This window comes from Magnolia sinica, chromosome 7 (genome assembly GCF_029962835.1).
Source record: "Magnolia sinica isolate HGM2019 chromosome 7, MsV1, whole genome shotgun sequence".
In the NCBI taxonomy this organism is placed as follows: domain Eukaryota; kingdom Viridiplantae; phylum Streptophyta; class Magnoliopsida; order Magnoliales; family Magnoliaceae; genus Magnolia; species Magnolia sinica.
The window spans coordinates 94,464,132-94,479,114 of NC_080579.1; the positions used below are offsets into that span (position 1 = coordinate 94,464,132).

At 40.0% G+C, this 14,983-nt stretch overlaps 1 protein-coding gene across 2 annotated transcripts in view; it reads right to left on the reverse strand.

Moving 5' to 3' along the window:
• The window catches only part of LOC131251789 (protein SLOW WALKER 2), a 28,214-nt gene extending 15,201 nt beyond the window's left edge, over nucleotides 1–13,013 (reverse strand). For both annotated transcript variants that reach the window (XR_009174033.1, XM_058252746.1), the window contains exons 1-6: nucleotides 11,861–13,013; nucleotides 11,178–11,253; nucleotides 8,113–8,232; nucleotides 4,682–4,757; nucleotides 2,662–2,730; nucleotides 2,336–2,416 (exon numbers count right to left, since the gene is read on the reverse strand). Coding sequence is in view for 1 of the 2 variants with exons in the window: in XM_058252746.1 (XP_058108729.1) it covers nucleotides 2,336–2,416; nucleotides 2,662–2,730; nucleotides 4,682–4,757; nucleotides 8,113–8,232; nucleotides 11,178–11,253; nucleotides 11,861–12,530 (1,092 nt within the window). In the remaining variant the exon portion in view is untranslated. The remainder of the gene's footprint in view (nucleotides 1–2,335; nucleotides 2,417–2,661; nucleotides 2,731–4,681; nucleotides 4,758–8,112; nucleotides 8,233–11,177; nucleotides 11,254–11,860) is intronic.
• Between the last annotated feature and the right edge of the window lie 1,970 nt (nucleotides 13,014–14,983).

Sequence of the window (14,983 nt, forward strand, 5' to 3'; positions counted from 1 at the left end):
TGATGTGTTAATCATAGTAGAACATGTTAATGTGCATTTTACATATTTGGGGTGCCATTTTATATTTTTTTATATTTTTTTTTTCTCATTTATTTCGGCCCTTTTTTTGAAAATTCGAAAAATCATTTTTTAATGATTCTTTTGCTGTTTTAATGATGCCATATGATGTGTTAATCATAGTAGAACATGTTAATGTGCATTTTACATATTTGGGGTGCCATTTTATATTTTTTTAATATATTTTTTTCTATTTACGCATGAATTTTGGCCCTCAAAAATAATTGCAAACAACTAAATGTAAGATATTTTCATATTACATTCATTCTAATATATCTATCATTGATAGTAGATAGCTAGAAAATTAAATATATGAATTTTGTAGTCAAATTCAGGTTATCTGGTTCATAAATTCATCAGACAGTCCGATACAACTTCTCACCAAAGAGTGGACCGTTACACCACCATAAACATGTTCCAATTTATAAATGAATGCATATTTAGAATGCTTAGAATATTCTGGATTTAATCCATATTTTTTCATTTTTTTGGCAAAAAACAAATTTTGCGCCGTTACGGACCGTTACGCCCCCGTATCACCGTTATGCCCCCGTATCCGTATCGGTTTTGGAGGTCACCGTTACGCCAACCGATACCGATACGGGACACTGTCTCATGCTGCATTCAATTGGGAACTTTTTCAAGAATGTTACAGTGTCAGCAAGGGATGCAGAAGGAAGCCTTTCTTATGGCGGCTTCCTCTTCATGCCTCCCTATGGGAGATTTGGTTCAAGTGCAATAGCAGGTGCTTTCGGTGTAGTGCTTGCAAGTTGTGGTGGTCTTCACGAAGGCTAAAGGATTAGTCATGGACTGAGCTAGAGTACTCAAAGTACTTGGAAAGGCCTCTAGAATTATCCTGGGGCTCTTGGGGCCTCTTCCTCTTTGTATACTTAGGAGTGGTGCCTTATCATCCTCTTTGTTTCTCCTTTCCGTTTCTCCAATAAAATAAAATTTTGGTTATCCCTCAAAAACATATGCATGTGGCCACCTGATCAGTAGATAGCCTGATTTTTGGGTCACATCATCTCAAAGACCCACCGAATTTGCAGCTTGGAAATTCTACACCATGCCAAGCACAAACTTCTGTCTGCATCTAGAGATGCCTGTGAAAAGGGGCACATTGTCTTAGAAAAAAAATTCTAAACACAGAATATGAATCAACTCAAGAATGTAGATCATCCACCACCTCTTGTTAAAAAAATATAAATAGTTTGAATTATCCTGTTATAGAAACATGATATGCTTCCTAAATGCCTCTATACACAAATTGGGGGTTAACATTAGCACTCAGGAATTGATTTCATAGAGGAAAACACGGGGAAATCAATCAAGAAAATTTACAGTGGTAGCTTGTTTATGTAAAAAGTACCTAGGAAATGTGAGTATTTAGAAAATTAAAAAAACAACAAAAGAAACAGAAAAGAAGAACTCACCTTTTGGAGTAGTGTAGATTGCTAAGATTAGGTTTCAAGGTCTCAGTTAAAAGGTGTTTCTGTGAGTTATGAGCTCATTTTTTAGGCTCTAACTTGACACTTGAAAGCTTTGCTCCTTCTTGATTTAACAATTTTGTCCCCGCTCATTAGATGAGCTGGTGGAGACAATGTAGTGTGTGGGAGTGATCCATGGTTCAATCCCTGGTAGTGTTACCTTTCAAAAAAAAAAAAAAAAGATATTGAGCTCCAAGCAGTTTCTCGTGGTTCACAATTTATTTGGTGCATCTAGTGGCTTTGTTGATTATTTGCTTATTTACTCTCTTATGCAAGTTGTTTCTATCTCCTAGACGCCCGGAAACAAAAAAAAAAAAAAAAAGAAGGACAAGAGGCACACTGAGCAGAGGTACGATTCATCTCCATGAGTCTAGGACACAGATAGAGATACAGGTCACATCCAAAGCTTTAGTATCATTAAGAAATTTTGGTAGGATATCAGTGATAACAAACAAAATATTATAGGATATAGAAGCACCCATGCAGAGTTCCTAAGCATGTACAAGCATCTAGCTACCATGTTTATCTATTTGTTCATGTCAATTGATATCAACACTACATCTAGACTATAAACCCATGCTTCCTTTGCTCTTTTAAACTTCACATTACCACTCCAAAGTCCTACTAGCTACACTCCCAGCTTGTAAAGTTGAAACATCTAGCAGGGCATTGTGAATTTGTTTTGAAGTATACAAGACAAACTTTTTGGTTCACACTTCCATCAATTTGACTATTAAGTTTAAAGAATTAAAGGTATGAGAACAAGTGTTGGGTTTAATAGATAGTTTTACCTTCATATTTGGATGGTTACTTAGAAGGTTTTCCAAATGATACACAGCATTGGATGCTCCCTTCCCTTCTGGATCCCCCAGCTGCAAAAAAAAAAAAAAAAAGAAGAAGAAGAAGCTCAAAAATTCACATATTTTCTAAATCAAACTTGTAAGACTTCAAAAAGGAGCTTCAACAAAAACAAAAAGCAGGCCACTTCCACACGGACAAAGCTAGCTAAGGAACAATATGGACAGCAGAAATGCTGCAGTATAGAAAGAAGTGTGGAGGAGGAGAAAGAGCTGAAATAAATGATTTCGTCAAAGCAAACCCCTCAATGTGAACTTACTTTATTAACAAGTGCTGAAAGCAACCTCCGTTCTTGTTCTGATTTACTATCCAACAAGGCATAAATTGTCTGCAAAAGAATCAGTAGATGCATAATAAGCAGTCTAAGGTAGCAAACAAGCGAAATTGAACTTTAAGTGAACTGAGTGATAATAAGTACCACATAAGAGATCATTGCCATAAAGTTGACAAGCCCAATTAGGGATTGTGGAAAATTCCCAACACCCTCCTAGTCTTGAACTAGCAATCACAATCAAGAGACTCAAATTTTTCTTGAAGAAAACTCTTAAGTTTAATTCATCCAGCACAGATCCATATGTATAGTTTTTTAAGGGTTCATGTACATGTATTACAAGTTAGGAATCTTCTAGAAAGAATCCTCTGGAAACAAACCGATTTTAGCATCCTATTGTCCATGGGATACTTGCCAAAATAATCTGAACTCCTATTTAATTAAAAATGAAAAAGAAAAGGATAGCCAAACAAAGACTTCATGGATAGTGAAAACTATAGCTTCTGGCCAAGATTCAAAATTTGTAGAACACTTATAACGCATTTCATGAAAGCATTTGGGGACTAAGCTTCGGTTCTCTAGCACCTCTCATCTTCAAACGGATAATCAAACCGAGGTAATCAACAAGAGCCTCGGTAACCTTTTGAGAAGTGACTGCATGAAATAAGATATCTCAATGGGACTTAGCTTAACTGCAAACTGAGTTTGCTTCCAACAACTCGATAAATTGCACCATGAGGAGATCCCGATTTGAGATTGTCACTAGATGAGGTCCACATCATGTATTTGACTTAACACCATAATACCATTACTAGTACAAGATCAAATAAGTGATGATGTTGTCGGGTTTGCCAAACACATCAAAGACTTGCAAGCTAAGATAAATAAGAAGATACAACAGAGCAACTCCAAGTACCAAGAAGCTGCAAAAGAACACTGTCTAGAGAAAATTTATAGTGAAGGCAACTTGGTTATGGCTTACGTACAGTACACAAAGAAAGGTTTCCAAGAGAAACCTATAACAAGCTCAAGCCTAAGAAGATTAGACTCACTGGATCAAGAGAAAGATGAGTAGCAAAGCCTATGGGATTGAGTTGCAAGACGACTTCTCTTGACAACTCTCAACATGGTATATTTGTTCAAGTACCATGAAAAGCTATATGACATGCAAGAAAGGCTGTTGCTAACATGAACATGGAGCTTCCAAAGAAGAAGTTGAACAAGTTTTGATGAAGACAACCACCAAAAGTAACGCCGAAAGAGGCAATACTTGGAGAAATGGAAGAACGAGCCCTATTCTACGTTTTTTCTTTTTTCCCTTTTTTGAAAGGTTAAAACAATACCCTTTACTTTGGGGAGTAAATTTATGGGACTATGACTGCTATTTTTGGAAGATTATAGTTGTTCATGATTTTGGAGCTGATTTTCTAAATCTACGCATGCTATTTTTAACCTTTATGATTCAGCTAAATCTTTATAGATACAATTTTTCCTATTTAGTATCCTGTTCTGAATGGATTAAGATTGATTCGGAAACAATCTATGAGTTGAAAAATATTTATTAAAGATTTCATTGGGATTAGATGGCGTCCATAAGAGTTGATAAAAATGGTTGTTGGCAGCAGAAGGCACTATGCTTTCTTAATTTTCTGAAATTATTGTTTCTGTACTTGTAGTTAGTGCAGAGACTTTGATATCAATGAGCTGGTTGTCTCCCTATTCCAATATTCTCATGCGATGAGTTTCCCGCATGTACTCTAGCAATTCTGGAATCAAACTCATTGATTTCATAAATGGATTGCATTCGGTATGATGGATCAAGCCCATAACCTCAAAGTTGAGGCACAGAACAGCATCCAATGGTTACCTCATTGAAGCAAGAACAATCAAAAGCTGTAGTGTGCATTGCTAACTTCGAAGAATCAATATCCAAAAAACTTACTTGGGAACCTTAGTAACTAAATTTATCCAGACAGGTCTAAAAACAAGAAAAGAGCAGGCTAACAACCTTCAATGCATCAGTTTTTAGTCTAGCCATCATATCTTTCGATGCTTCCTCAAGTGCAACAATAAAGCGTTCATACCTGCAGAAGTGATTGTTCATTACATATGCAATAAGAATACAAAATGGAAAGGTTAATCCACTTTAAATGAGTGCTTGCACTACTATTTCAGAACATGCAAAATTAGAAACTCACACACCCAAGATATGACATTAGCATCACAAAACGGCTAGAGTCTAGATGCTTAGACAATCCAACATATAAGTGTACATTGAAAGTGTAATAAAGCATATGTCCAGACATAAATGTGCTATAATTTGTGACATCAACATCCAAATAACATGATGCATCGATGTGTTACATTTCCTATATTGCATACATACTGCGTATGCAGGAGTACTTGTATCAATTAAAAAGTATTACCTCAGCTCACACATATCGGTTATTCGAAAAACTGATGCAGTTTACAGATTTCTTTGTCATCCTTTTTTCATGCAATAAAGACTGGAGTCTTTCCAAAAAAAAAAAAAAGCATTACCGTTTTTTTTTTTTCCTTTCTAAAAACCGATATCTGCAACGATACTATAAAAACAGTACTATATTTTTATTTTTATTTTTACTTTTTTGAAGGGTGATAAGAAATTTTATTGCATATTTTGAACCTTGATTATAATATAGCTGATATCAAAATAATAAATAGTGCTATTACAGCAGAAAGTCACAACACATGCAAGAAGCCTTTTAAGGGTGGAATGTGCGTGTGTGTGTGTGTGCATCTAACGAGTAACAACAGAATGTGTGCGTCCTTCTGTGCACAAAGGTGGGAATGGGTGTGCTCAAGGGAGGAGTGCATGCATAAGGCATCCCATCTACATGCCCCCACATGTTCTAGCATCAGAGCTATACACGAGTCGAACAGAGTCGAGCTTGGCACAGCTCGGCTTGGCTTGGCCAGTAGCTAACCCCAGCTCAAACTCGGCTCGGTCCTCGAGCCTGTCTAGCCAGCTTGGTTTGGTTTGGTCAGCAGCTCGGGCTAGTTCGAGCCGAGTTTGAGCACGTGCGACATTTTTTCAAACACGTAGAATGCATCTTTAATTTCTCACAGAATACAAAACAGTAACAACACGTTACAGGTATTTCATCAAACACTCCACGAGCAACATCAAAATCAAGATATGAGGGCAGTCTTATAATGTAAAGTTTTTGTTGTAATGATTTGTTTCGTATCCATTCTCTCCTCGCCAACGGCTGATCTCGCGGAGCATGTATGCACCCGAAACAACACTTCGTTGAGTCAAAATCAAATATGAGGGCAGTCTTATAATGTAAAGTTTTTTTTTTTTTGTAGTGATTTGTTTCGTATCCATTCTCTCCTCGCCAACGGCTGATCTCGCGGAGCATGTATGCACCCGAAACAACACTTCGTTGACTCATTTCATCAAATACTCGGTGAGCAGCATCAATATCAAAATAACCGAGCTGATTAGACCTGAGTTGATTCGAGTTAATGTTCGATCCAAGTCGATTCAAGTTGATGTTCGATCCGAGTCGAGTTGATGTTCGATCCGAGTCAAGTCGAGCTCGGCCAAGCTCAAACTCGGCTCGAAATTTTTTCAAGCTCCAAAAACCAGCTCGACTCAGTCTGAATCCAATTTCGAGCCGAGGTGAGTCGAGCTTTTCCGAGTTGAGTCGAGTTGAGCGAGCTGACCGAGCTAATGGGACTCGTGTACAGCTCTAGCTAGCATTGTAGATGGCATGAGATCCTTGCCATCCATCGGGTGGATTGGATCCCATTGTTTCGAAGATCTAGCACAAAAATCAGGCCAGTCAGCTCATAGGTGGGCCACTATTTACAAATAACGTGGGCATATGGAAAAAAATAATAATAATTTGTAGTCAATTATTTTCTAAGCCACCTACTCCAACAATGGGACCCATGTGATGGACAGATCAGGTCCTATGCCCCTTTGTAATGCTGGTACTGTGATGGGAGCTGCATGATGGGGCAAAAGATCTAACCCGTCCCCTATATTTCTTTATCACTTTGAGATATATTCTACAGGGTTACGATCCTATGATCTCGAGACCGTGGTAATCACCATGGTTTCTAGTTGTTGTGAGGCCCATATTGTGTGTGTGTGTGGGAAATCCAACCCTTCCAACAGGTCTGCCCCACATGATGTACGCCCAAAGCAAAAATCAAGGCAATCCATTCACCAGGTGGACTCGAGAATGTGAAAATGTGACTCCAATGGTTTATTCTCCACAAACTACTTCTCCAAAGCACTAGAAAGGGAAGGTATTCCGCCTCAGTACACCCCCATGTTGGGTTATCTGGCTCCTGGAATTTGTCTTTTGCTTGGACAGTCACAATTTTGGTAAAATCTTCGCTTTAGAATATCCTAGAAATTGGGAGCATAGACTTGTTAGCTACTGTATCATGTGTAAATGGGGCAAGAAAAGGGTGCATCATCTCTTCTTCGACATTTCCTGCAGTTGCTCAGTGTGTGTTGGGCATTTATTAAGAAGCTTCAGGAGGTCTTTAGAAGTTGGGAAGCAGGCCTTTATCAAATAGAGGAAATAGTTCGTTCCGTTTTCTTCCTTTTGCTCTTTGTTAGGAGATTCAGAAAGAGCAAAACTACTAAATTTTCAACAATGTGGTGGTAAGTGGTAACCACACTGAAATTGGTGGAAAGAACAAGGGTTACACCTCAAAGTAGACCTAATGACAGATGAATTCTTTGGTGTGTCCGAATAGGACTTGCTAGGGGATTGATTATTAATGGCAACTAGAGAAGTGTGGGAAAAAAAAAATAGCTGGCCTCGTGCTCCCATCAAGCTCTAGAAGTTGGATATTGATTGTTCTTCCATTGGAAACCCAGAACTCTGTGACATTGGAGGGGTTTTATTGGATAACAAGGGTAATATTCATATCACGCGGCTTTTTCAGCCACCATAGAGGCAGAGACACATTAAGTGAAGCCCGAGGCCCTTAGGAAGTGTTGAGGATTTTTAGAAAGATATTCCTACCTGGTGATTGGCAAAGGAGACTCAAGGAGAATCAATGCTGGGCAACTAATTAGGATTATTTGCCGTGGCTAAGCTTTGACTTAAATGGAATCCAGGATATTATCTCTAGGCTTCTTCTTTTTTCTCGTTTTAAATGGAATCCAGGATATCATCTCTAGGCTTCTTCTTTTTTATCTCTTAGGCTAGAACTTCATTTCCCATCTTGGAAGTGAGCCAAATGGTATTGTCGATGTGTTGGAAAAGACACATTAACTGCTTGGCCCATTGTAATGGGATCTCATCCCCTCTCATTTGATATCTTTTCCTTTTCTTAATAAAATTTTCTTTATCTTCTCAAAGAAAAAGTATATATGCCTTGTTATAAATATAAATGAAGAAAAATGAAAACTATCAAATTAGAGCATACCTCTCCTTCAAGCATTCCTCCCAATACCAAAAAAGTAAAAGAGAGTAACCAACTTTCGATTCAGGCAGACGATCCAACGGCCGCTGCAAGAGGGATTTCAGCTTGCGATCTGGCAACAACCTGACAATAAAAATAAATTTTAAAAAAAAAAAAAAAATGACTTAGAAGCAATATTGTGAAATCCAAGTCTAATGTCATAAGCTCAACATATTATATACGAGCCAAAAAAAGACTTTGACACAAATCTGTTTCTGCTCCCATTTCCTAACTATTTATACATGGAAATACTTTAAATAGACGCTTACACAATCCCGTACCTGAATCTGTTTCCACTTCATTTCACACTTCATGTAACTATAGATTTGCCTATGGTAGAAGAAGAGCAGGAAAAGTTTGTGGCTAATAGCATCGCGGCCGGTAGGATGTTGGGTATTGATCAACAGTCAATTTAATGTTATTTTATATTGCATATATGAAGAAATTATGTTCTTTTATCTTCAAGAAAAAGTTATGAATCAATAGAAATTCTATCTTTTCATTTACGCTGAATTAAGACACAATAGAACTTAAATTGGGTGGCAGGGACGGTCCTCTTATGTCGCCACTTGTCGTTAGGCGGGCATATCATGCTTATCAAAGCAGCGCAATCTAACCTTCAGCTCTCCTTTTTTTTTCATTATTCAACTGTCCCAAGTCTGCATCGGACAAGTTGGAAAAGCTGAGACTCGATTTCTTATAGAAAAAGGCGGACGAAGGGCACAAGTTTAAACTCCTCGGGTGGGAAGCAGTCTGCAAACCAATTTTTGAATGTGGTGACGGGATAAGGGGATTGGAATCAATGAACAAGGCATTGCTATGGAAGTGGCATTGGAGATTCTGCACGGAAGAGGGTGGGCTATGGAGGGAGGTTATTGTGTCTAAATATGGGACACGAGGGGGGGTGGGAGACAGAAATCATTGCTTTATCAAGCTTCGTGCATTTGGAAGGATGTTGTATCTATTGGTATGTCGTTCAATCAAGGGTTGGCCTTTTCTCTTGGGGACGGAACTAGTATCTATCAGGAATGGGCCTTTGGAAGTCAAATTCCTCTCATTGGCACAATGTGCTCCATCCAAGAATATGCTTGTAGCTGATTGTTTTTCCTTGATTGGAGGTATCGGTGTATGGTGCCCTCCTTGTTGAAGGAGCTTATCAGATAAGGGCGTCTGATTATGCCAACTTATTGGGGCGGTTGCAAAATATTCATCCATCTTCGGATTTTGGCGACTCTCCAGGTTGGATAACTGCTCCATCGGGGATTTTTTTATGGATACTCCATTGAGAAAGTATACAGTTAAATCTTTTCACAAGGTGATCTGAAAATCCACATCTTCCCTAAGTCAGGAGTTTTTTAGTGGGATTTCGTTCTAATGAGCCCCAATGAAGGTGGCAGCATTTGCATGACTGGTAGTTAAGAAGGTCTTAACCATAGCAACCTCCAAAAAAGATCCATGGTCCGTCCTAATATATGCCTTATGTGTATGAAAGATGCATAATCGATTGACCATCTCTTTATTCATTGTTCTTTTGCAACACAAGTGTGGGTCGTGGTCTTGACTATGTTTGAAGCATATTGGGTTATGACCTCCTCAGTTGAAGTTTGCTTTTGGAGGTGGTACGGAAGGAATTCAGTTAAAGAAGAATTAGTCATCTAGCATATGATGTAGCTAGCAGTGCCATTGAATATTTGGGGGAACAAAATAGGAGGTGCTTTCTCGATAAAAAAGTTTGTGGGAAGAGTTGGTTTGGAAGTTCAAATGACATGTCCTAGAATGGGTATCTGGGGTTAAGAATGTAAAAGATTGTAAAAATTTATCTTTGCCCAAGTTGGAATGTTTTGAGGATGTATTCTTTTTCGCTAAGACTTTTGTCTCAACAATACATTACTTAAGTGCAACTTTCAACATAAGCCCACTGCCCACCTTATCATACAAGGCCCTTCAAAAATATTTGTGATACTAGAATGCACATAGATCTGCATTCAAGAGAAAGGTAATGGCTACTTGCTGGAGTAGGATGTCAAATCCTACTCTTCCCACATGTGTCAATTAGGGATGTACATCGAGTTGAACCAAGTCGAGCTGGCCTCAGCTCGACTCGGCTCCGCCACTAGCTAACCTCAGCTTGAACTCGGCTCGGCCCTCGAGCCTGACTGGCCAACTCAACTCGGTTCGGTCAACAGCTCGGGCCAATTCGAGCCGAGTTCGCCTGTGCAGCATTTCCACAAACACCTGGACTGCACCTTCAAAATCCCACTGTATAGGAAATAGCAACAAGGGTTTTACAGGTATTTTATCAAACACCTTCTAAGCAACATAAAAACCAAGAAAAAAGGGTATTTATTTCATGTACATACCTTCCTTGCCACCAGCCAGACTTCGTTGAGTCATTTCATCAAACACTTGGTGAGCAACATCAATATCAAAGTAACCAAGTCACCGAACTGGTTCGATCCGAGTTCGATTCGAGCTGGATTCGACCCGAGTCAAGTCGAGCTGGGGCCAGCTAGAACTTGGCTCGAACTCATTTTCGAGCTCAAAAAATCAGCATGAACTCAGCTTCGAATCGAGCTTTTACGAGTCGAGTCAAGCGAGCTAACCGAGCTAGCTCGGTTCGTGTACACCCCTAGTGCCAATGTATGACAGATCTAGACATTTGTCAAGTGGGCCTATAGCTGCACAAAGCATGAAGCGAAGCGCCAACAGTTTGGGTGCAAGAGTAAGGAAGTGCATGTTTCTGAATGTCGGCAAGTATAAACAGCTAGGAAGGGGGCATAGGCAGCACCAAGTTGGAAGAATCTTGCAAGTGGGCCTTTCCATGCTTTGGTGCCTTGGCCCAAAACTCAAGTCATCAAATGGGCCACGTATGCAATCAACCAACGGTGGAGGGCCAACTAATGAACAGATTGAATCTCTTAGCTATGTGCTGCATTATTGGATTCTAATCATGCGAGTGGGATCCAGCATTAAAAGAAGCAATTTACAAGAGAGAATGCTTCATTCGCCAAATGAACGAAAATACAGACCTCGATCGAAACAAGTCCCTTAATGCTTCAATTCCAACCAGTGCATGACGCTTTCCCACCTTTGATGTTACCAGAGCTACAACATACAGTAAGCCCCATTAATAACAAAATGCTTCACACGGGCTATACACACAAAAACTCAAACCTCAAAAGCAAGAAATGGAAGGGGATCAAATGGAAATTTTCTTCATTCATTGATATCATGACAGCAATTTAAGAATTGAGAGAAATAGATACAACTAGAACAAAAAATAAATTAAGAAATGCAATTGCCACCAACCTACTCTCCGCTATGCATGCACCATGGAACAAAAGTCATGTTGGTCCGTTGATCAGATGGTCCACACATATATGGAAAAATAAAAGAATTTGACAAAGAGCCCACGTTTTGTGTGGCCCACCAGACGACCAATTTTTGGGCCATGGATTGCCTAATGGATGGATCCGCTGTCACACACACTTGCATGTGAGTATGATTCGGAATCCTATCCCCACAAGTGGCCATAGAAGAGATCCAGAAACCAATTTGTCTAATTAACGTCAGTCAAATTCATAATAAAAAGGGTTATAAACTCAAAAGTCTCAAGCCCAAATCTTTCCAAATGATAATAAAGAACGGAAAAATCAAAGAAAACCCATATCATTCCTTTGTTAAAAAAATCTTAAACAAATGTAATTCGTACCCAGAAGTGCATCAACCGATCTCAAATTGGCAATCGGATTAGCAGTGACAATGGTAGTAGACGCGACAACCTTATCAACAGCCGTTCCCTTCTTCTGCATGTCTTTTGCCATCCTCATCTCCCCATCCTTCATACTCACCTTCTCGTACTCATTGGCATACTGCACCAAAAGCCTCTCCCCCACTCTCCTCTTCTCCTCCGCCAATCTCCTCACCTTCTCCACGTCCAACTTCGTGCTGCCGCCACTGCCTCCATTCCCCAAAACCTTCGACTCCAGCTCAGCCTCATCCACGTACCAGCACCCCAATTCGCGGACTGCCTTCATCAGTGGGAGCTTCGGGAGATCCTGACTATTGGATTCATGGACTGAAGGCTGGGCCAGCAAAGGAGGACGGTGTTTCGGCCTAGGGTGGTGGTTTTTGTCGACAGCGGGTTGGGTTTGGAGTTTGGGCCTTGGGGGTTTGTCGGCTTTTGGGGGTTTGATGGGGCCAGTTTTCTTGAAATCGGAGTCGTCAAAACCAGTCGAAGGAGGGTTTTGGGAGGATGAGAGGCCAATGGAGGAAGCGAATGAGGCAATTTCGGATTGCAGGAGGTCAATTGAATCAGGATTTTGTGATTTTGAGGGTTTTGAGACAGGGTTTTGTGGTTTTGAGGGTTTTGAGATCGCCATCTGAGAGAGGGAAGAAAGAGATTGCAATATAGGGGTCGAGTGTATTTAGAATCCTCAAAAGGGGAGATTTTTGAAATCCTCTCAGAGACCTGTGATTCACGTGAGAGAGGAATCGGAATCCTCTCCAACGGCTAGATTTTTGACTGCTGAAGGGTTTCCTTTGAAAAGGGTATTCTCACCCCTCAAAAACCTCTTTCTCTCACCTTAGCCGGAATCCAGAACTATCGCACCTGACGTCTCTCTCCCTGCGCAAGTCCCCGACGCCGGAAATCTCGGAGCTCGCCGAAATCTCCCTGCGCAGCTCCCAGCAACTCTTCCGACGTTTATCTCTCTGTCGCCGGAATCCCTTCTCTAGCCGGTACGATCTTCTCTCTTCGTCGACACCCAGCCAAAGCCCTAATAAGACCGCAGGTAGCATCCCCTCGTGGCTGTCCGGGAAATTAGTTCATAGTACCGGAAGCGGAAGCGGATTGGCTGGTGTACCTCACATGGGACGCGGATTGCGTACTGACAGCGTCAGTAGCAATGTGGCTACTGACAATACTCTGTGGGCTCCACATGGTGTATTTTTGTTTTATCCAAGCCGTTCATATATTTTTAAAGATCATTACAGAGCATTATACGAAAAATGAGAGATATTAATATCTCTTCTGGATCACACCACAAGAAAACAGTGGACATTGAATGATCACCGTTAAAAAATTTTCTAGGGCTCACTGTAATGTTTATTTGTCATCCAACCTGTTGGTTAGGTCATGCACACCGGGTAGAAGAGAAATAAATATATAAGCTTAATCTAAAACTTTTGTGGCCTTTAAGAATTTTTTAATGGTAAGTGTTCAATCACCACTCTTTCCTGTGGTGTGGTCCATATGAGATTTTGATCCATCTAATTTATGGTCTTATGTAATAAAATAGTTTGAAATATGACCGCCTAATGGTAGACATATACAAAACATTACCATCACATTTACTTAATCCATCCGACGTGGCAACATTGGCCTTCATGTATGAAACCTCTAAATCTTGTCTCTTAGATTTAAGATTTCTACAATCTTTCTTCAGATGTCCTTCCATCCTACAATTCCAGCACTTCACATTTCCTTTACCCTTGCCCTTGCCCTTGGATTTAGATCTATAATCTAAAGAACCCATACCCTGTTCAAAATTCCTACCCCCTGTAAACAATGCATCAGAAGATATCCCCATGTCGACGTTAATCTTTCTCATGGCCTTCTCTTGAAGGGCTGAGATAACAGTGTTGATACTTAGGGTTTTATTCGTGGAGCACATTGTATCCTCGAATGACTCATGAGACATTGGAAGAGAATTCAGCAACATACATGCTTATTATTCATCTTTCATCACTTCCTCCATATCCAGTAATTTGCAAACCAATTTATTAAAGTTGCTGATGTGAGCCTCCAGATCTCCACCATCTGCCATCTTGAAATTATACCACTGCCGCTTTAAGTGCAGGCGATTTTCAGAATATTTTTTCGCATAGACATCCTCTAAACGGGTCGATGATAAAGCCATTTTATCAAGAGTATTCTATTCATCATCAGTCACAGTAGACTTTCGCCCCTCAAGAGCACCATCTTCGCCTTGCTTGATTAAGGAACTCGTCATCTTGATCTTCCATAACTCAAAATTATTTTTTCATGAGTACTTCTCAATATCATACCTAGTGCCTGTCATTATTAGTAATCCCTCAAATTCAGATCTGTGCCCCAACTTGGCTCTGATACCACTTGTTGGAGATTTGTGCTGCGAAATTACACAGATCTAGATATAGGATAACAATCCAAGAGTACCAAGTAAACATAAGAGAACACAAAGATTTAACGTGGAAAATCCTTGCAGAAAAAACCCATGGCACAAAGCGATAGAATTTCACCATGAAAATAGAAATTACAAAGAGAAAAGACTTACCCGATTCAAATAACCTTGAATCTCACCTCTGCTACACCCTTTAGAAATCCCAAAACCGTTTTAGGAACCCTTGGAAACTCTTTAGGAAGCTTTTAAATACTTTAAAATAGCCCCAGGGACTCCTATTTATAGTTTATGAAACTCCACTTACGCACCTCATTTGGAAAAGTTCGAAAACTGCCTCAAATTTACACAGTCCGCGTAGAATCTGTGTAACCCTCGACTAGTCGAATGAGGGCCTCGACTGGTCGAGCAACCCGTTCGACCAGTCGAGCCATCCCTTCGACTAGTCGAACGGCCCAAACACCAAAAAACATATGTCGTTGGACTTTGAGTTGAGCAGGCCTCGACTAGTCGAGCGGATCCTGTCAGATTTAAGGCATCTGACAATAGGAATCACCACTGAATTTTGAATGAAAATAGACATCCGGATTGGGAGATCCGGTCCGTTCAAACTAACACTTCATCGATGGTCAATATCAAACTCATTTTTAATTATGATTATTTGGAAACGTGTA